The sequence below is a fragment of the Dromiciops gliroides genome, chromosome 1 (assembly GCF_019393635.1).
Source record: "Dromiciops gliroides isolate mDroGli1 chromosome 1, mDroGli1.pri, whole genome shotgun sequence".
In the NCBI taxonomy this organism is placed as follows: Eukaryota; Metazoa; Chordata; class Mammalia; order Microbiotheria; family Microbiotheriidae; genus Dromiciops; species Dromiciops gliroides.
This window is the reverse complement of record NC_057861.1, coordinates 426,235,121-426,256,465: the sequence shown is the minus strand read 5'-3', so window position 1 is coordinate 426,256,465 and position 21,345 is coordinate 426,235,121. Positions and strand designations below refer to the sequence as shown.

The 21,345-nt window shown below is 37.8% G+C and overlaps 1 protein-coding gene across 2 annotated transcripts in view; it reads right to left on the bottom strand.

Moving 5' to 3' along the window:
* PIK3R1 (phosphoinositide-3-kinase regulatory subunit 1) overlaps nucleotides 1-21,345 on the bottom strand; it is a 98,357-nt gene that overhangs the window by 67,151 nt on the left and 9,861 nt on the right. For both annotated transcript variants that reach the window (XM_043989786.1, XM_043989720.1), the window contains exon 2: nucleotides 15,282-15,972. In XM_043989786.1, coding sequence (XP_043845721.1) covers nucleotides 15,282-15,633 — 352 coding nt within the window. In that variant the 5' untranslated portion in view covers nucleotides 15,634-15,972. The remainder of the gene's footprint in view (nucleotides 1-15,281; nucleotides 15,973-21,345) is intronic.

Here is a 21,345-nt window from a genome sequence, read left to right as displayed (position 1 = left end):
CTGATTATTACATTGCACTGACTTTGGAAGATGAAGGTGCTCTCTATTTGTATAGTACTAATTTAAAATTAATTATCCCACCATATCTGACCACTTTAAACTCATAAACAAGGGTCAAAACATTTTAGCCCCAAAGAAAACCAAGTCTTCCCTGTGAGTCTGAAAATGGGCTGGAGATCTTCTATGCTTACACCCTCCCCCTTCCCCCCAAAAATGGAAAGCCATGCAGCCTGGCGAGACAAAAAGCCAACATGCCAAGCCTGAGCTGGCAGTTAAGAGTTTGGCAACTCTTGGATACATCTCTGAGACAGTATACTGATGGGACTTTCTTCCCACTGCCTCACTTGACAAGCTACTCTGATTCAGGCATTGAGTTGATCTAGCCTGGGGCTAGCTATGTCCCTGGCACAGAAGAGAGAACTGAGCTGAGTCAGAGCTGGAACAAAGCCTCAAACACAATGGCACATGTCTCTACCAATTCCCTCCCCTCTGCAGGCCACCCTGTCTCCCCACTTGTGGTTCATTGGAAGCAGCACACCAGCCATATGACGGTTTGGAACCTGTCCTGGTCTTTGGGTTATATAATTAGGTCGGTGATATGGTGAACCCCTGAACCAGATTCTGAACGTAAAACCCTGATCAGTGGGCAGAATCCAACTTTATACTGAGTGCCCACTTCAGATCACAGCTCCCTGAGAACAGTTCCTGTGATTCCCTTTGTTTAGGTTGCTCTAAATTATTCATAATCTTCCCAAGGCAAGTATAACTTAACTAATCAAGAAACTAAAAGCAAAAATCCTCATAGAATGAAGTCTGTGTCACAACAAAACTACTTTAAGTTGACAAAAACCCTGATGCTTACATTTCAACATTTTTGATGAAATGGTATGAGGTTCCCATTTCAACAAATGCTGCTTGATATTTCTGTGTGCATCAGGCCGTTTGTTTCATGATAACAAAGGAATATGGGAATTTCTGCACATTGATAAAGCAGGAGAGACATAACATGGTACAAAGGTTAGAGGACAAGCCTCCAAGTCTGGATTATCTAGATTTCAAGTCTTGCCTTAAACCCATACAATGGTAGTGAATGACCCTGGGCAAGCCTGCCCCCATCCCCAGGCAGGCAAGTCTCTAAAACCAAGTTGTAAAAGAACTGCTTACCAGCCTGAGAAGAGGGAATTTCATCAGCTCCCCACCAATGGAAATATTAAGTCCAGATCCTCCCTCCAGTCCCTCCACCCCTTCAGAACAACAAAGAGTAAAGGATACTAAAGTGAAATTTTGGCTTGATATCGTGGTTCAAGTTCACTATATTGGAACAAAATATTAAGTGGCCGTTAAAATATTAAATTTTGCTTTGTTTTTGCAATATTTTTCCATCAAGTCTCATACATGGATGAAAGATATGCGTGTATTTCACAAAGCTCACTAATTCCCAAACCATTAATTTAATATTTAATATAACATTTAATATTATAATAAAAACGCTAGTTAGAATTTAAACACTGCTATAAGGTTTGAAAGGTGCTTTATTAGCCTTCTCATTTGATCCTAAATAACTCTGTGAGGTAGGTACAATTATAATTCCCCATTTTACAGATGGAATATGAGGCTCAGGGAGTCTCCAGGGTCACGTAATTATAGTTAATTGGCTGAGAAACGATTCACACCCAGGTCTTCCTGGTTCCAAGTTCATCCCACTATGCCACACTGTGCCTACCATCTTCACTTACAGGATGTAACAGAGAAAAGCTATTATTGATACATGTCAACTTTTCTTTACTTTTTTTTCTTTTTTTGCAGGTCAATGAGGGTTAAGTGACTTGCACAGGGTCACACAGCTAGTAAGTGTCAAGTTATATTTTAATTTAACACAAATAAAGAACCTTGTAGCTTAAGGACGTAATCTTCCTTGCTCTCAGGGAGAAAATATTCAATTTTATACTTAAAACCAACCTGGGAAATATAAGTACATGAAATAAAATAAATATTTATGCTCCTTATACATAGAACTAGTCAAGCAAGTGGATTTTGTTCCATGCACTATCAGGATAAAATTTTATGGAAGTGATTTTTTTTCATGTTACTATCATATACATCTACATTCGCAACTCTCCCCATTGGGGATCACTCATAATGAGAGCGATATTCTAAACTAAAGTACTGCAAATAATGTTTAAAAATAGTATATTGTTAATGCAACAGTTAAATAGAAAATATTCTCCTTTCAAAGATTACTCTTTTCAGTAAATTACAAATTAATATTGTCCTAAAAATCTTCCAAGTCCACAGGAAAAAAACTGGCAGGATAGAAGGAATAAAGACCTGGTCTTCCATTTCCATATTAGAAATTAAGCTCTCATCTATGAGAATTAAGAATCAGGCCTCTCTCCATTTTTTTCTCCACTAGAAAACTAAAAGTGTGAGATTATTTAATATGAAAATAACTACTTTTGCTGTGTTACAAAGTTAAAAAAAAGTAGAGACATGAACCTATCTAATAGCATTTGGGGCAGCTAGGTGGCACAGTGGACAAAGCACCGGCCCTGGATTCAGGAGGACCGGAATTCAAATCCAGCCTCAGACAATTGACACTTACTAGCTGTGTGACCTTGGGCAAGTCACAATCCCAATCGCCTCACCCCAAGAATAAATAAATAAATAAAAATTAAAAAATAATAGCATTTGGCAGCCTGAATGAAGATGTTCCCATAGGGGCCAATTCTGGTAGTAGCCCTGTTAACAGTTTAAAAGGCAATCCGCCACTTACATGAAATAAGAATTTTTAACATTTCATTTTTTTTTAATTTTGAGTTATATCCCATTCTTTATAATGTCCCAAGAGCAACAGAGTAGAAGCTTGGCACACATACCAAGTTCCATAAGGGAAGGACTGTGCCTTATCTAAACTTGGTGTCTTCCCCAGAGCTTAGTATCATGATTCATATGCAGCAGGTATTTAACAAATATTTGTTTAACTGAATTATGTTCTGGTAAATCTAAAATAAACAAAATTAGAACAAACATTTGGCTTCTGTAATTTAAAAATATAAGTTAGAGAAGTGAAACATTTAAAAGGGACTAAAATACTGGTATGGAATCCATTCAATTCACATAAAGCAGTTAAGGATGGCACAAACATCTGTCAACTGATGAAAATTAATTGCAAAGACAAAAGAACAGAGAATTCAGAACTAGTCCCCAGGTTACCTTTTAATTTTAATGATTCTTTAAATGAATGGGACACCTTTATTCTCAGGAATTTACTTCCAAGACAGGGTTTTAATAGTATCTTCCTGTAACAACATGTTTTGTACATATTCCATATAATGTAGTTCCTATATTATATAGTATATAATATATGTATGTTACATACCTCACCTATTACAGGTAAGAATTGATGACTTGGGGATTAACAGGAATTTTTTTCTTTTAAGTGAGACCAAAGGTTACCCAAATCTTTAAAGTACCTGATTGGCTATAGATTGAACTGAAATAGTTCAATAAAAACAATAGTAAACTTTAGATGACAAATCTTCTTAAACTTCCCCCAAAACGTTTATTTAAAAAACAAAATAAAACAAAGAACAACAACAACAAAAAAAACCCAGAGAATGTCTTTAAGGGATCTAAGGCAAAAGTAGACCACAACAAAGACAGTTACAAGATAACTTTACTTGTAACTAAGAGCAAGCAAAGGGATTTTGAATAACAAGGACAGAATCTGCATTCCTCAAACCAAGTTAAATGCAGAACTTAATTACAAAAGCAACAGTATTTCAACAAAGGTTGCTTACCCCTCAATCAAACAAGTATCACAAGTATGCTTAAATAGCATAAATAAGCCTTGCAAATTGAGAAGCACCAGTAGAATGAGGAAAGAATTAAAATGTGTATGGAGGGACCGCTAGGTGGTGCAGTGGATAAAGCACTGACCCTAGATTCAGGAGGACCTGAATTCAAATTTGACCTCAGACACTTACTAGCTCTGTGACCCTGGGTAAGTCATTTAACCCCAATTGCCTCACCAAAAAAAAAAAAAAAAAAGTTTTAAAAAGGTGTATGGAATAGACAAAGATGAGGGGTCCTAGAGCGAGCCCACCATACTGGAGAATTGAGAGGAGGACTGAAAGGGATTTTAAACTTTTTATAAATGCATATATTTTCAGTATTAAAAAATTCCACACTACAGGGCATTTATGACACGTAAGGGCTGTGTGATCCTGAGAAAGTCACTTATAACCCCTCAGTGCTCTAATAACCAAAAGCTGCAGAGAAAGCATCATCTTAGACTGGTTGAAGGAGTTTTCTCACCTAGCTATGCCAATGACATTAAGGTTCAGTCCATATAAGATTCCCCTAAATCTCCTAATTTGGAGGTCTACATTAATGAACTTTGCAATCATCAAAAGTCCCCCAGCCAAGTTCCCAATACCATCAATAACACTGTCTTGCATATAATAGGCACTTAATAAATAGCTGCTCCTTAATCAGTTGGATTCAAGACTAATTTGGATGAGCTTCAAATCAATTCAGGCACCACCATCTCAGTGTCTATTCTAGGCAGAACATAAATCTTCACATTGGAAGAAGAACTCCTTATGGCAAGTAAACTTGGATAAAACCAGCAGGTTGTTTGGGGATACCGGTGAGGACTATAATTTCTTTTTAATCCATGAGATCAGTTTCTTAAAGCTAAACAAACTGAAATGTAGCCTTGATGAAATCTGTAATTTTCAATCACAGCCTAAAATAGCCTATAGGATCTACCTAAAGTCTTGGGACTTGTTTTACTCGAGAAGAGGTAAAAGGGGAAAAAAAAGAAAGAAACTATTAGTTTCATATTTGCACTGACCCATCTGGATAGGACTGGGTGAACTCTTCTCAAGGAAGAGATACTCAAGAGAAAATTAACAAGTAAGCATCCCTACATTTATCTTTCCAGCTCTAGACAACTGGAGCAATCTTAAGCCACAGTTGGGCTAAAAAGCTCTCAAAAAGTGAAACATGACAGAAGTTCTAACAACCATACACCAAGGCTATTTCTATTTTATTATAATAAAAGGGATTTTTGTACTTTCTCCTGATGTTGTCCCTGATCAAATTATAATAATTCTCTTACAGCATTTCATAACAAATGCATAGGTGGAACTGTAGTAAGCATCAAGCTCAGATAGTTCAGAAAAATGTACAGGTGTTTCATCATGCATGCTACAACTTGGAAGAGATGGCTATTCAATAAAATAAGCTCACTGCAAACAGTTGAAAGTATGAAGTACTCAACTGAACAAATATCTAACATTCTTAAAAATTAAATCAATACTTTTGGTGCTACAAGACTTCAGGCAAAGACAGAAGGGTCTACATACAAAAATTGAGAAAAATACACTACTTTTTTTTTTAAGAAAAAAAGTGATATATCAGAAAGGTCAGTTTAACTTCAATAGTGCAAAGAGCCTTTATTTTGGCAGTTTGGTCCTGCCTCTGGTGATAGAGATCCCCAAGTCCGCTCCAGTGGCAGCGGATGCTGCTGACAAGCTAGTTGTGGGCAAAAAGTTCAATTACCCTGTGGCTAACCCAGTGCTGCACCTCTCCTCTTTGCCAACCTGGCCCTTGACCACCACAGCCTGTAAGATCAGGCAGGTCAATTTAACAGGATAATAATAAATGTAATGAGCATGTTTGAAGCAAAATATGTTGGTTGACTGACTAAAAGTTAAATTAACTGCTGGGTTTTTAACATGTTGCACTGTTTTAATTAAAAAGGGATGATTTAGAGGCAGCTAGGTGGTACAGTGAATAAAGCACCGGCCCTGGATTCAGGGGGACCCAAGTTCAAATCCAGCCTCAGACACTTAACACTTACTAGCTGTGTGACTCTGGGCAAGTCACTTTAACACCAATTGCCTCACAAAAAAACCAAAACCAAAACAAACTAACAAAGTAACTCCAGCATTTGCTTCAGTTGTTTAAAATTTGGGGGAAACTGTGAGAGATTAATAAAATGAATATGGGTTATTACTTTGGTTTTTTTTTCCATTCAAACTAGTTTGAGTAAAAAGGGCAAAGAATTGTTAGACTTAGAGACTTCAAAAGTAAAAGCTACAAAGGACTCCAAAACTAAAGAATATAATCTATCATGCAAATACCCTACTCATTCTTAACTATTAAAGTCAATACAATTTCATCAATTTCAGCCTGCAGAAGAATTCTGTGGCTCCTCCTCCTGAAAGTTTGGTAGTGAGAAATTTATCATGTGACTTACTATATATACACAGATGTACCACTAACATCTGTTTTCTTTTACTAAGCAAGGTATGAGTATGTAAATGGGCCCAGGATTTCACCTAGTATAGTTATCTGCCAGTGGTACAAAATTCTCTCTGGCTGCTACCTAGCAGCTATAAACCATCACAGGCAACTGAAGCTCAAGCATTAAATTTCTTAAGTTTATACGTGTGGAGAAGAGTCTAGTTATCTGCTTCCTCTCATGCTTTGGACAAAGATGTACACTAAAAATTGAAAAGAGCAAATATCTCAAATGATGAAAGATTTCCTAGGATAAAAGATAGGATAAAAGATATCCTAGGATAAAAACTAAAAAAGGGGGCTCTTTCAACACTGATTATGCATAGCTCCATGTTTGAATATTACAAATCAAATTAAAGGTTACATTTCACTGTTACACCAATTACTCCTGAAGCACCTCCAGCCACTGACCAAAATGTAAATGTTTAGGTTAATGATGCACATTATCACTTGTTTGAATTCAATTCAACAAATAAGTATCAAAAACAGTTACCAAGTGCCACCTATATGCAAGGCCCAGAGAATATAAAGAAATAAAAAAGCTGATGCGATTTCTTTTTCTAAAATACAAACAAGGTTTTGTGTATATATTATTTTCCCCCCAATAAATGTCTAAGGTACTTATTTCTTCACTATACTCTCTGCAGACAGGCTAAAACCACGTTGAGGGCAACTGACAGGAAACCTGTTAGGATTAGTTAGGGAGATGTCTACCCCAAGCATGTGAAGGCTTCCCCACTGGACTTCTATGACTGTGGAAGAGTGAGGATGACAACTCTATGCAACTCTGCCTCTCTCAAATCCAATTCACAAGCAAGTCAAGATATCACCCTGCAAGTCAATAGTCTTTGAAAATGAAAGACAAAGAACAACCATCTTTTCAAATCAACATTAGACCATAGGAATACTAGTCCCTTTCCTTTCTCTTCTCTATTCAGAAAAGAGAAGAGTTAAATTAAAACTTCTCAGTATAAACTTGTTAAAATTATGAATTTAATTCGCCAGAAAAATGCCAGTTTGGGGGTAAGAATTGTAACTTCAACTTCTGACAATTGTGTTTGACTGTGTAGCTGCAACACTTCATTAATGTATTTGATTCTAATCATGGCACTTTCGATGCTCATCTGACATCCCAAAATTGATTCATCATCATGATTCTGTGTCTTTTGGTTTTGTTTCCCAAAATGTCAATGGCTCCACTTTATACCAAGTACATCTGTGAGACATTTATTTTATTTCCCACTAGACTACAAAGGGCAAAATTTCCATTTTACCCCCAGGGAGCAGAGTGTGTAGAATGCTGGTTCTCTTTTGGTCAGCCTGAATCCAGATATTCTTCAAAGGTCTTTGTCTTCAAATGCCAACTATAGTAACAAGGCAGACTTTCCCACAAAATGACTAAATGGATCACAGTGAAGACACACAGGCAGTCAAAATTCTATGAGAAGATATCGAAGAGGAGATACTTTTTTCAAACACGAACTTCAGTTCCAATGCAAAAACAACAAAGATCTAAACAGTGAATGAACACCTTTCGTGCTGTTCCCCCAAATGCTAAAGGAATGGGGGTAGAGGAATTGGAGAAGCTATATTTGCATGGGAAAGAAAAGAGAATTCACAAGGTCAAACATTTTTGATGGAAGCTAAATCACTTTCAAAAGATATCTCCCTGTCAATTCAAAGAGCAATAATATGAAGTGAGCATGGGGGGGGGTCACCAAAAGATGTGTAATTCTGGTTTCAGGTCACACTATTCTGTGACCTCTATAGAAAGCAATCACTTGATACGCTTTAATCACAGCCCATGTTTCTAGACAGGGGGCTGACAACCAATGACAGGATACTTCAAATATCCAAGCCCCAAAAAGCATTACAATAGGACTAAAAGAAATCACAAACACAGGCCCCAAAGAAACCTCCAACCAAGAAGGAATATTACAAATGAAACTAGAACCCCCAATACTGGCACTTTGTACCTCACAGGCTACTATGAGGTTCACCCTAATCAGAATTGTTTCGGGGGGGGGGGGGACGGGACTTATGAACCAGTATAGAAAACCTCTTTCATGCCTTTAACTAGCATCTCCCAAGTTATAACAGGAGTCAGCACTTTCACATCTAACTGCAGCAATGCCTCATTAATGCACCCTACACCCTCCCCCTAAATATTCTAGTCTACCATAGTGAGTTTAAACCAAAGATCTCCAAGCACTTCCAAATACACTCCATCACACACTATCCCCTTGAGGGAATATTGAAAGCTCAATTATATAAGCAGGATGATAAACTTTCATCTCTCCCCAACCTCCCCCCATCAACTCATTTCCTTCTGTAGAAGAGGAAATGTAGAACCATTATCTATAGAATGTGGGTTTCTGTATATGTTAAGGGAATGGAATGCCATTGTCTAACAAAACAAAATTTCCAGAACTAAGACCTTTCAGTGTCTAAAATCCCTAAAGAACAGAAATTCTGCAAAATACTTAAAGAGACAGACCTATAAAAGTTATTTTAATTGACAGATATGGTGTCTGATTAAGTAATGAAAACCCAATGCAGTAAAAACATCTCTCTCCTAACAATTAAAAATTAAGCCATAATATTGTCAGTTTACATAAGACTTTCTCCTTATTCTCTACTGTAAACATAAAAGTAAAACTGCTATTTTGCAGACTTTACAGGATCTTACTTCTAACTCAAATTCATTTTTTCTCCTTAGCACTAGTCATTAGAGACATTAATGAGCAGGCATGACGTTTTCATCTAAAAACCACTTACCCAAATCTGGCAGTAAAATTTTTTTTTTAAATGATAAATTTTTAAAAGGTAGAATCATACAATCAGAGCTAGAGGAGGACCTTACAGACATAAAATCCAATCACCTCATTTTACAGATGAGCAAAATGAAAAATATCTACACACACACACACACATATTTACAAGCATACATATATGTACATGCACATACACACATAGCGTATATTTTCTGCCCAGATCACAGGAGTAATGTCTGGGATTCGAATTTTAAAGTCTTCCTGACCCCAAGTACCAAGTTTTATCTACTACTTCCTGCTGCCTCTAAAATCATGCTATGGGTACTGAAGAGTAAAAGCTCTTGTTAGGAACACAAAAGAAACAACATGTCACAACCACGTTGGTTTATTATCTCACAGATGATCTCACAATACTGTCCGAGTAAATAAAGGTCTACAATATGAAAGACGTTCACTTATTTTCTACCTTTCTGGAGAGGTCTGAAACAAGAAAATGGCCTTAGATTCAAATGGGCATGATTCTGGTTGGCCAAAGGGCTATCTGGATTCTTTCCAAGCACTAATAAAAATAGCAGAATTAAATACTAGATGAGGATATCCCAGAATCTGAGAGGGGGCAGAGAGCTTAGAGGTCCCATAGCACAACCGACATCTGACCAATAATCCCTTCTACGCCATTCCCAAGTGGTCAACCACCCTTGACTTAATGATGTCCAACAGGGAGAAGCCTACTACCCCCAGAAGGAAGCACTTTGGGGTTGGCTCTAACTGCGGGAAAGATTTCCCTTTCTTGAGGCTTCAATCTGCCCCATTGCGACTTCTCTCTTTTGCTATTAGTTCTAGTTCTACCCTCTGGGGCCAAGCAGAACAAAGCTAACCCTGCTTTCACATGACAGCCTAGGCTTCTGGTCTCCTGAGGCACTAACCCCAGCTCCTTTAAACTATGCTTTGTATGTCTTGTGCTCGTCATATCACTGCTCTGGTGATTCTCTTCTGGGCACACTCCAGTTTGACTATATCCTTCTTTATGTGGAGAGTCCAGAACTGAATGCCGTATTCCACATCTAGCCCGACCAGGACAGTGTAGAGAGAACTTTGACCTCCCACACTCTGGACATAACACCCTTCCTTAAAGCGGCCTGGTTTTTTGGGCTGCCATATCCCACTGGGGACTCATGCTCAGCTTCCAGCTGAATACTTCTCCCCCACCCAAACACACATCATTTTCAAAAGAACTATGAAATATCTATGCATGTATAGAATAACAATGAAAGCAGCAGGGAGTGTGGTTTACATGAGTGAAGCTTTTCTGTCACCATTATTATCAGAAACGGAAAAACAACCTTCTATTTGTAAAACGTTGGGCGGGGTTGGAACAGATATGTTCTGAGGTCCCTTTTCACTCTACATCTATGATCTTATAGTTAGGAGTCAAAGGATCTACTTCTGGCTCAAGTGAGAGATAGTGGAAAGAGGTTTTGATGGCTCCATCTCTAGAAAACCTGGAAGAGGCCAGAAAACCATCACTCAAGAGAGACATTCACCTAATCAAAGATGAATAGAGATAGAGTAAGAATGAAGTGGAGTGAGAGCAAATCCCAGAGAACCCATGATAAAGCATGCTGGCCATCATGAAATGACAGAAATTATAGACTCGAGGTGAGAGACATTTTTGTATAGGGACAATGTGGGAAACTTAACTATGCATGTGTTGCAAGGACTGTGGCTTCCCACCACTTCCCCACCCCCTCCTCCCCCGGTCCCGGGCCAATGGGGCAAGTTGGGGAGTGGAGGTGAGGATGAGCTAGCAATAGGATTGTCCCAAAGAAAGAAAAAGAAAAGGGAAAAGGAAGGTCATTGTCTTCCCAAATGTACAAGAAAAGGAAGGACAGAAGAAAACACAAACAACTCTGAAAGTTAAATACTGAAGTTATTATATTTAAGAGGAAGAATTAGCTGCACCTAATATTCTTTTTGTTCTATTCTGTACATGGAAATGCTCAGTCTAATGGGGCTTTTTTTAAGTTCAAAAATTTTTTTAAGTTTTTAAAGACAGAATAAAAACAATGTACCTTTTCTAGGTGAAGTTTTAAAAAGTTCTATAACCAATCACTGATAGGAGGACAGCTACTGCCAACTGTACATGTCAACTGTATGGTGATCGGGCAACTTCTCAGGGGTTATAGCTAGTTTTTATTCGTGTGTTTTATGTGAAGGAATGAAAGAAAAGCTAAGCCTACTAAAGTTTCTCTAATCTCAAAAGGGAACAGGAGAAGAGATGAAAGATTTATGTTAAAAATGAAGTTCTTAACAATATGTGACAAGAAAAGGGGGGGAGAGGAAGGGGAAGAAGAGAAAAAGTAAGGTGCTTTCTTCACCTCTTTCCTAATCATTACTGCCAGGTACTACCTGCGTTCAGGTCAGTAGATGTTTCCCATGACATACACTCCATTCACTCTGTTAAGGGAGAGTATTATCAGATGAAGCCCATTTCCCATGAGCATAAATACTTTAGATAATCCTCTGAATACTTATTACTAGGGAAGAGTTAAGATAATGGTTAAGGCCTGAGTTTCAGACCTTCAGATCCTCAAAAAAGGAATACAATAGTAACTACCAAAGGAGATGATATTAGGGAATGAAAAATAAGCATTCAAGGAAACAAAATGAACTACTGTAGTCTCATATAGTTTCACACATATCACACATTAAATGTGTGCCCAATTATGAAGGTTAACTAGGAACTCAAAATGGCTATTCCTGCTTTGAGACATAGTACTCCCTTAGCTACTTGCATTTTCAGAAACACTTTTACATGCAAACAATATCTGGTTTCTCATACTGAAAAGGATTCTAGCCAGAATTTAACACACACACAAAAGTAACAAGGCTGTAGAGTACAACACAAACACAATTAACATTCGGCTCAAATCAGTTTCATCTTTTTACTATTATGATCCATTGCTATTTGTGTGACAACATTCTCCAAGACACCCTGTCAACAAGTGAGTGTTATATATCTAGTCCTTGCATTCAAAGTCTTCTTACCTTCCACCCTTGCTTCTTCCAGGATTTGCAATTAATCAGAATGGCTGGCTCAGCACAAAGCAATCCTAACAGCTCCATTAATCCCAAACACTGGGTACCTTCCTCTCCCCCAGGCTTCCTTTTAAGTGTCTTCCCCGATTAGAACATAAGTGCCTTTAGGACGGGGCTAGCTTTGGTTTTGGTCAAATTCCCGTGCCTAGCACATCACAAGTGTGGTTGGCTGACTCACTCACTCAAAGTGGTTAACCAATTAAACAGAATACACAAACAGTCACAAAAGAACGAGGTGGAGAGGGGTGGAGAGAGTGAATGCTGAATAACAATCACCATGTAAAAATGAAGTAGGAAAAGGATATTTACCCTAACTTCCAGTTTGTCACTTTGATATCTTTTCAAGCAGAATACTTATGTTCAGCCCAAAGGAAGCCAACTAGTTTATTAGTAATTGCTAACACGTATAAAATTCATTCCTGTTGGCCTATTTTCCATAATAATCTAGCTTGTCACTAACGCTAACTATTGAATTATCACTGTGTTCAATTGAAGCTACTTTTCTTTTTTTTGGTGTGGCAATTGGGGTTATGTGACTTGCCCAGGGTCACACAGCTAGTAAGTTGTTAAGTGTTGGAGGCCACATTTAAACTCAGGTCCTCCTGAATTCAGGGCTGGTGCTCTATCCACTGCACTGCCTCGCTGCCCCTAGAAGCTACTTTAAAATTGAAAACAAGAGACTCAATCCCAGAAAACTGAATGTAGACCTCTTCCCACTTTCTTCCCAACCTTTTATTTGTGCTGTCTCCTAATTTTTTTATATTTTTTTCTCTCATGTTTTTATGTCTATCACTCTACACCTCTCTTTTGAGGCTTCTTTTAAGAAAAAAGAATCAGCTGTGTCTTGAAGAGTCAGATTTTAAAAGTTATTAAAAGAGCTTAATTAGTACCATGTACATGAAGTGGAATAATGAAGGATAATTTTTAAATGAGAGAAAAAATTCAGTTACCAATCAGGAAAGACTTCTTTCTAATTCCATTAGGGTCAACCTAAATTCTATGGATGGGGAGCTAGGTGGTAGAGTGGATCAGAAAGATCCATATTCCTAAATTCAAATCTGGCCTCAGATGCTTAGTAGCTGAGTGACCCTAGGTAAGTCACTTAAGCCTGTTTGCCTCAGTTTCCTCATCTGTAAAATGAGCTGGAGAAGGAAATGAATGGCAAACCATTCCAGTTAGCTTTGCCAAGAAAATCCTAAATAGGGTCACACAACTAAAATGACTGAAATAACTATATTGATACTTGAGGCCAGCTGTCAATTAGAATTATGGTTGATGGTATTTTTTGATGACTTGGAATTACAGTTGATTTAAATATGCTTTTTCATGAATAGCTCCCTCCAACCCACTCCACCCCTCCTTTTCAAAATAATGCTGTGTATATTAGGAAACACTGGATCCTTTTCCTCTTTTGATATTTCTGTTAAGAACTATTCTGCTTAATTTTTTAAAAATCTGAGTTCAAATAGCTTGCACAATAGACTCACAAACAGATAAATACCGTTAGATAGACATACTGAAATTACACAAATCATTTCTGAATGATCTGTAGTAACGAGCCAAGTTCACTATTTCCTGTTAAGTCACTGCTTTGTAACTTATATGCAAACAGAGAGGAGATCTGTGGTAGGCCTTACAGTAAGCAGGCATTACTTGAACTTAATTGTTTAAATTTACAGCTGCATCTTCTTTGGGGAACAAAAGCAACTTCTGGAATGCCCTACCAAATTTTATTAAGCATTCAGCAAATTCCTTTGACTCTCATAATTATTTTTTAATTTCCTATTTGATCATTTCTGATTACCAAGTTAACTGGGTTAAAAGGCAATTTTTATCCTCCACTTCCACTTTTGTCCACTCTCATCCACTCAATTCAGCCAGTGACAGAACAATTCATTATTAGTGGTAGTATAGCCCAACATTAGCAACATCAGAACCTCTTCCAGAAGTGTTATTGTGACATCAAGTACAGTATAACTCATTATGCAACTTAGGCAAACATACTTCCCTTTAATCAAAGGATGAAAAAAAGTACAACACACAAAAATTATCTTGAGATATTCTAGCATGGCACAAATTAATTCTACAATGTTTGCCCAAGTGGGAGGCTCTTTCCTATGTGAAGCAGCAAAAAACGTAAGCCTTAAATCACAAGGCTGGCAAGGCAGGAGCTGTAAAACTGACTTTGGTTTAGTAAAAAGCCAATACCAATCAATCTCTGATAAACCGTTCGAGTCAAAGAGCCTTCAGTCATAATTTTTTTAAAGCAAAGTCTTTTCCACAACCAGACCCAACTAGACTATATGTATTAATACCATGAAAACAAAACAAAACCCTGCATTTAGGGAAAATAAAGCCTCCACATTTATATTAACTACAGGATTGTGTTTCAGCCACAGTGTTCCTGTACAGGAAACCGAAAGGTAGATACGGGGTTAGAAAAACAATAGTTTCTTCTGTGCTGGATTCTGTGGTCATTTTATTACTCTTTACATTTTCCCATACAAATATTCTGATGATAAATAACTTGAAAAAGACTCCCACCTCTCCAAGATTCCTATTTAGCCAAATATCCTAAGTTTGACAATAAGAATTGCCTTTTCTCTGAGATTTCAATTTACGTTATATATTACGTCCATATTTTTTTTTGCATGTTGTTTCCCATTAGAAAATTGAGTTTCTTGAGGGCAGAAATACTGTAGTTCCACCTTTCTTGTATCCCCAGTGCTTAGCACAGCACCTAGCACATAATAAGCAGTTAATAAAAGCTGGATGATCGACTGAGAATGCATTTAAATGTTTCCTCTGGACAGTACCAAGAAATGCATTCTACTCTCACACTACAGAAAGGGTTTTTGATATAAAATGTTGTAAACACATCTACATACTAGGTAGCATTTCTACTGACATAACATAAAATATCCTTATTCTGAGGTTTGTAATAAGGATGAGCACAATTCTCACACAAAGACTTTAGGTGAAGATACTATGCGAATGAAATGATGTGGAATGCCCCAGGTTTAATGACCAGATACAAATTTAATAGTTGTCTTTAACAGAAAGAAAGTTAGTCAGCAAGTATATGTCAATACTGACCTTGTTGCTCATTATCCGTTTCCAGTTTTGAAGAGCCTGGCGCTACAGGAAGGGGTCGGGGTGGACGAGGCTTTGGTGTAGGAGGTGAAATTCTTTTCCTTCCAATATATTCTACATAAGTTCCTGGAAAGTCCCCTCTTTCCCCTGTTGTTTCATTATAGCCACTTAGCCAACCAATTTCTTCAGGCTTTGCTTCTTCCCCTTCACTGAATCCAAGTGCTACTAAGGACCCTTTATTCACAGTTAATATATCTCCCACATGCAAGTCGATATCTTCTTCCCGTTCTTTCTTATACTCATACAAGGCTCTATATTGGTATCCTTCAGCACTCATTTTTGCCAATGTTACCATTTGATGACCGAGTTTCGATGTATTATTTCTATATGGGAAGAGCCTGCGGAGAATATGTTAAAACACCTAAAGTAACTCCAGAAAAGGTTAAAATTGAATTCTTCAAAGATTTAAAAAGAAAGGTGATCTGCCATTCTACCACCCATATGTCCTCCATCAATGGCGCAGCAGGGCAATGTGTGCTACTTCCTCCCTTCAGATGGGCTCCTTTTGTCACTTCTCTGGGCTCCAAACATTTAGTTGATTTTCACAGTCAAATGCCATCCGTTGTGATACTCTCGCCACTGACTGTCCATCTGTTTCAGGATCTCACAGCCACACCTTGCACACATGCTTGTCCTAGTAAAGAAGGGACAGAATACTCATTAAAGTCAAACATCACTTTTGTGCATTGAAATTTCAATATAATGTACACATTTTACACCTCTGTGTTTCTGTACCTTATCTTTTTGTACACAGGTGAAAAGAAAGCCTGGTAAGTTTCTATTCTTTTTTTTTTTTTAAGGCAACGGGGGTTAAGTGACTTGCCCAGGGTCACACAGCTAGTAATTGTCAAGTGTCTGAGGCTGGATTGGAACTCAGTTACTCCTGAATCCAGGGCCGGTGCTTTAACCACTGCGCCATCTAGCTGCCCCGTAAGTTTCTATTCTAAAAGTCACCAAAAAAAGCAAAAAGCAAAAAACAAAAACAAAAAAAGGGTTCTATTACATGCATATATAATATACATGTATGGTATGAATATCGTATATAAATATGTTCCTATATTCAATATACTGCTTTATGTATTGAACATTTTCTATTTATTGAAATGGTATAGCATCAGAATTTCAATATCCTATTATATTTGATCAAACATTTTTTAAACCAGTTATCTATGTGGAAAACAATAGGAAAAAAAATGGGGGGAAAAAATTAACATTCCTGGCCCTTGAGAAGCTTGAATTCTAGATAGATAGCTTGTACATATATATATATATATGTATTTTTAATAATAATAATAAATACGAGGTAGTCTGGTTGGGGCACTAAGACCTGAGTATATCAGAGCTGAGCTCTGAAGAAAATTTGGAATTCTAGTAAGCAAAGGAGAGGAAAGAATGTGTGTCAAGCCTGGAGACGGACCTATAAAACAGCCTTTTAAAGTATACTGAAGACACTTTAAAACTTCAGTATCAGTCATTTAAAATTCTGATCTTTTTTAAATATATAATTATAAATCAAATGGTTAGACACTGACATTTCAAAGTGGATTCGCCTTTCCAGAGTTAAAATGTTTTAGCTCTTCCTGAAGGCGATAGCACTCTTAGGATAGCTACATATTTAAAACAAAAAATGAATTATATATATATTTATAATGTGTGTATGTATATGTAAATATAAACATGTAAATCTTTATGTAGCAAGAATATTCATCTGGAATTATATTGTTTTGCATCTCAAGTCCATCAATTAAAAAATAAAGGCAATTACCATGTTACATAAGGGTGAGAAAACCCTGTCCAATATCTATTGAGAGAACTTTGTTTTTGACAGAGAGGGAATCAAACTTACCATCCACTGCCTGTCTAAACTGACAAAAGACACTTTTTTAGAACCAAACTTTCAGGGTGATATTATAATGGAGGTACAGAACTCATAAAAATGTCCATCTCCAAATGTCTGGAGGCAGAGGTGGAGAATTTTTTTTTTCCTAATCAGGAGGCCAAAAGCCACTGGAGGGAGTCCCTGCCCAGCTGTAGACTGCTACAGGCGGAGAAATTAGAAGTGCAGCATACAAAAGTCAATCCATTTTCCACAAAATGCATGTGCCTCAGCTCCAGACTGCGTACTCCAGACCCTGCCACCCTGACCTCCTGCAGGTCAGAATTCTCCATGTCTAGCTCTACCTAGACCACCAGTATGCTTCTTTGTCTTTCTTCCATCTCACTGTAGCCTTTTTCCACCTCTCAACACCACTGTTTTCACAGACTACATACATATCGATCAATTAATTGCCCTATGACTCCACTCACTATCCCTGACTTCCTAGACCAAAATACTCCTACCTAGCCATCCCTCAACAATATACGCTTTCTTCTCTTAGATTATAAGATTTTGAAGGCGGGGACCATTTTTCTGTTTCTACTTTGTCTTCAGCATACAGCAAAGTACTTAGTAAATATTTGGGTTTTTTTAATCAAGAAAAATAAATCTCTTATTGTTTTACATTTACCACTTTCTTTTCATTACAAAGAAGCAAGTACAAATTAGTAACTTCTTTGCCTCTGGTTGTTATGAGGAGAAACCTAAGGAGCTCCTGTTAGGAGCCCTGGCATTACTGATCTCTTCTAAGCACGATTCTGTCATCTATGACAAGTGGGCTCTTTATATGTTAAAAGAGATCCACTTAGAGAGAGATCATTTCAGTAAATATCCTATATACTCACATGCCTGTGCCAGGTAGATATTGTAGGTGACTTAACATGTGCATATGGAGGGAACCAGGATGCCCTAATGCTTTCAGACTTCAGAGAATCTATCCTTTGCATGGGGCAGGTCCCAATCCATTCATGCCTTCTCATTGGATCCATCTCTTTATCCAGATAAAGAATACACTACCATACTGTCAACATAGGGACCTCCCTCCACCAAAAGTCTGTGACTTCAATAAATCCTGGGTAGCTGCTGAAGGATTAAGTGACTTGTTCAGACTCATACAACTAGGTAGAGAAAGGCAGAGTTTGAATTCTTGTTTTCCTGACTCTAAACCCAAAATTCCACCCTCGTTTCATCTATTGTTCGTGTAAGCCCATATCCCTTCCTAGAGAGTCTACCCGACAGGCTGGGGACCTTCCTTTATGTCTCTCAGCACAGTAAGCAGCACAAATGATACATGTGGGCGGTCCATCTGTTATCACTTGCTCTTGTTGTATCCCATTTCCTTTTCCAGCCATAGATGGCATTGATGACATCTTTTGATTGCAAGTCATTGATAATAACAGCAGCTCCCATTTATATAACACGTTATGGTTTGCAAAGGAGACTTTTTTTGTACCCCAACCTAGCCCCAAGGCATTGGTGCATAGATTTAAGAGGAGCTATGAACTTGAATAGAAAAAAATCAATTACATCTTTATTTCTATATAATTGGTTTCCATTGTGATCCTGTGTATTCTAAGAACTTAAAAACATGATTCTTGACACTAACTAGCTGTGTGACCCTGGGCAAGTCACTTAACCCCTCACTGTCCAGCCAAAACAAAAAACAAAAACCATGATGAGAAGGGGGTTCCTCCACTGACTTCTCCAGACTGCCCAAGGGGTCTAAGGACACATATAAAAGTTAAGAAACACTGCTCTAACTCTATCATTCTAAGAGGTGCATGGAGGAGGCTGTGATAGAGTCTGCCCTAAAGTCCTCCCTTTTCTCTTGACTGTTATTCCTAGTTCCATGGGGCCCCAGGGGGCCTACATTTGACTAGTCTGGCTGCCCAAGCCAGTTCTACAAGAGTGGCCCTGCCTCACCATCAACAGCCCCCGTCTGTAGGCTCCCAAGGTATAGCATCTCTGTTTACAGATTCCCAGCAGCTGTAACTGCTTTGGGAGGGCAGCAAAGATAACACCACTTAGGGTGGTCCTAAGACCCTAAATGCTAAAATATGTTACATGTGAAAAAATTTTAAATTAGAGGAAATAAGTAAAGCTTGGATAATTTTTACTCCTGAAAGTCGGGTGTCCCCGTCCCTACTCTTGCTGCTTTAGCTGCTGCTATGTTTAAACATCAAACAGGAAGAATTGGTTTCAAATCTCACCTCTAATACTCACTAGCTATATGATGCTAGGAAAGTTTTCCCCTTCTTTTAGTATCCTCATCTGGAAAATAGGAATTATTGTCCCTGAACAACCTAGTGGATACTGTGAAGCTCAAATGAGATACTGTGTGTAAAGTGTCCTGCAACCTTTGAAGTACAACATACATAGAAGTTTTAATTATTATTTCCTGCTGCCATCCCAGTTCCCCTACTGTTATGTCATACTCTTCCAGTTCAGCTACTTGGAAGAAGAGACTTCTCCCTCCAACTTCATATAAGGCAGGGAGCATTAGGGAATCCAGTCAGAGGCGTTATCACTGTCTAAACCAAAGCTAAACTATGGGTCACCACCCCCCATATGGAGTAAGTGAATGTGGGCTAGCGAAAAGTTTGGCCAACAGTAAAAAGTTATGTGTACCTATTTTATACACCTATATACCTGGGGTCACGTAAAAATTTCTCAGGCAAAAAGAGCTCACGAGTGGAAAAAGTTTAAGAAGCCCTGGTCTAAACCACTGAACCACTACCTCCTCTTCCTCCTCACATTGCTCCTACTGATACTCCAGCTGGTCCAATAGCCTTAAAAATTTGTCAATGCTTAGCAAAGTCTCTTAAAGAGTTCAGGACCTAAGTTATACATATTGGCAAGCTACTCCTGATATCCCAAGTCACCAAGACAACGCCCTCCCCAACTGGGTAGATATGACCAAAATTAAGAGTCAACAGAAATCAATAGTATAACTTTATGCTCGTGACCTCATCTGATCCTCACTACAGTCACCTGTCATAGATAGCAAGTACTTTTATCCAATTCTTATAAATGAGGGAATTAAGGGGAGTCCCATAGCTATTAAGAGTCTGAGGCACAGTAAGAAAAAAAGAGGCCTGGGGAGCCTTGCAATGCTGTTTCTATCATAACCATCAGTCTAGTAAATAATTTCTATTCAAATTCAATATTCAAAAGCCTTTATCAGAGGCTTATAGATTTAGAGCTGACAAGGACATTAGAGACCATGTGATCCAAACCCTCCATTTTACAGATGAGAAATTTGAAACCAAGGGAAATAAAGTCACTTGCCCGGCAGCTTACAGCAAAGCTCAGGTCAAACTCAAACAGAAGCAGGGGCTACTAATTTGTATATAAGGGTCCCTATAGGCCACCCACTGACTGTTTTAAAATTTAATATTATCGATGTTTTATTGCCTTGTTTATTCTGTTAAATATTTCCCAATTATGTTTATCTGGCTTAGGAATGTTCTAGCGTTTGACTGACTCTACAATAGACTACCTATTTTGTTAATATCAATTAGCTAACATTTAGACCTTTGCAAATTACAACTGCAAAAGTATAAGACAAAGACTTTTTTTTTCTAATAAGAACTACAAAACTACATTACAAGGACTGGAGATTAGTAAATTAAACTAAGAATTAATTTATTCTGATCTAATTTTAATATACAAAAGTCCCAGTCCTCATTAGTACACTTTTGCCTCAGTCTTTTAGATTAGACTAAACTTGGCTAACACAGCAACACATGCCACACCATTAGCTAGGGAATGTATATTACCTCTATACTAAAATTATAGGAAGTTCTGGATTAGAAAACTTGATATTCAAAAATAAAACTGAGAATTGAGTGAGTGCTTTTATAGTTATTTAGCACAAGTAATTGGAAGCAGCCTAAGGGTAACACAGTTGGAATTTTTAAAATGATGATTAATAATAGAGCTGACATTAAGATAGCATGAAATTTATCAAGACACTGTAGGTACTACACCTGTTACGGCTCATTGTTTACAGGCAATGAAAAGGTTAAGTGCAGGGTTAGAGGTATGTAGGTCCAGTATGCTATCCACTTTATCAGGCTCTCTCCAAAAGGTTTGGGATCAGAAAACATTAAGAAAAAGTAGCTCTAAATT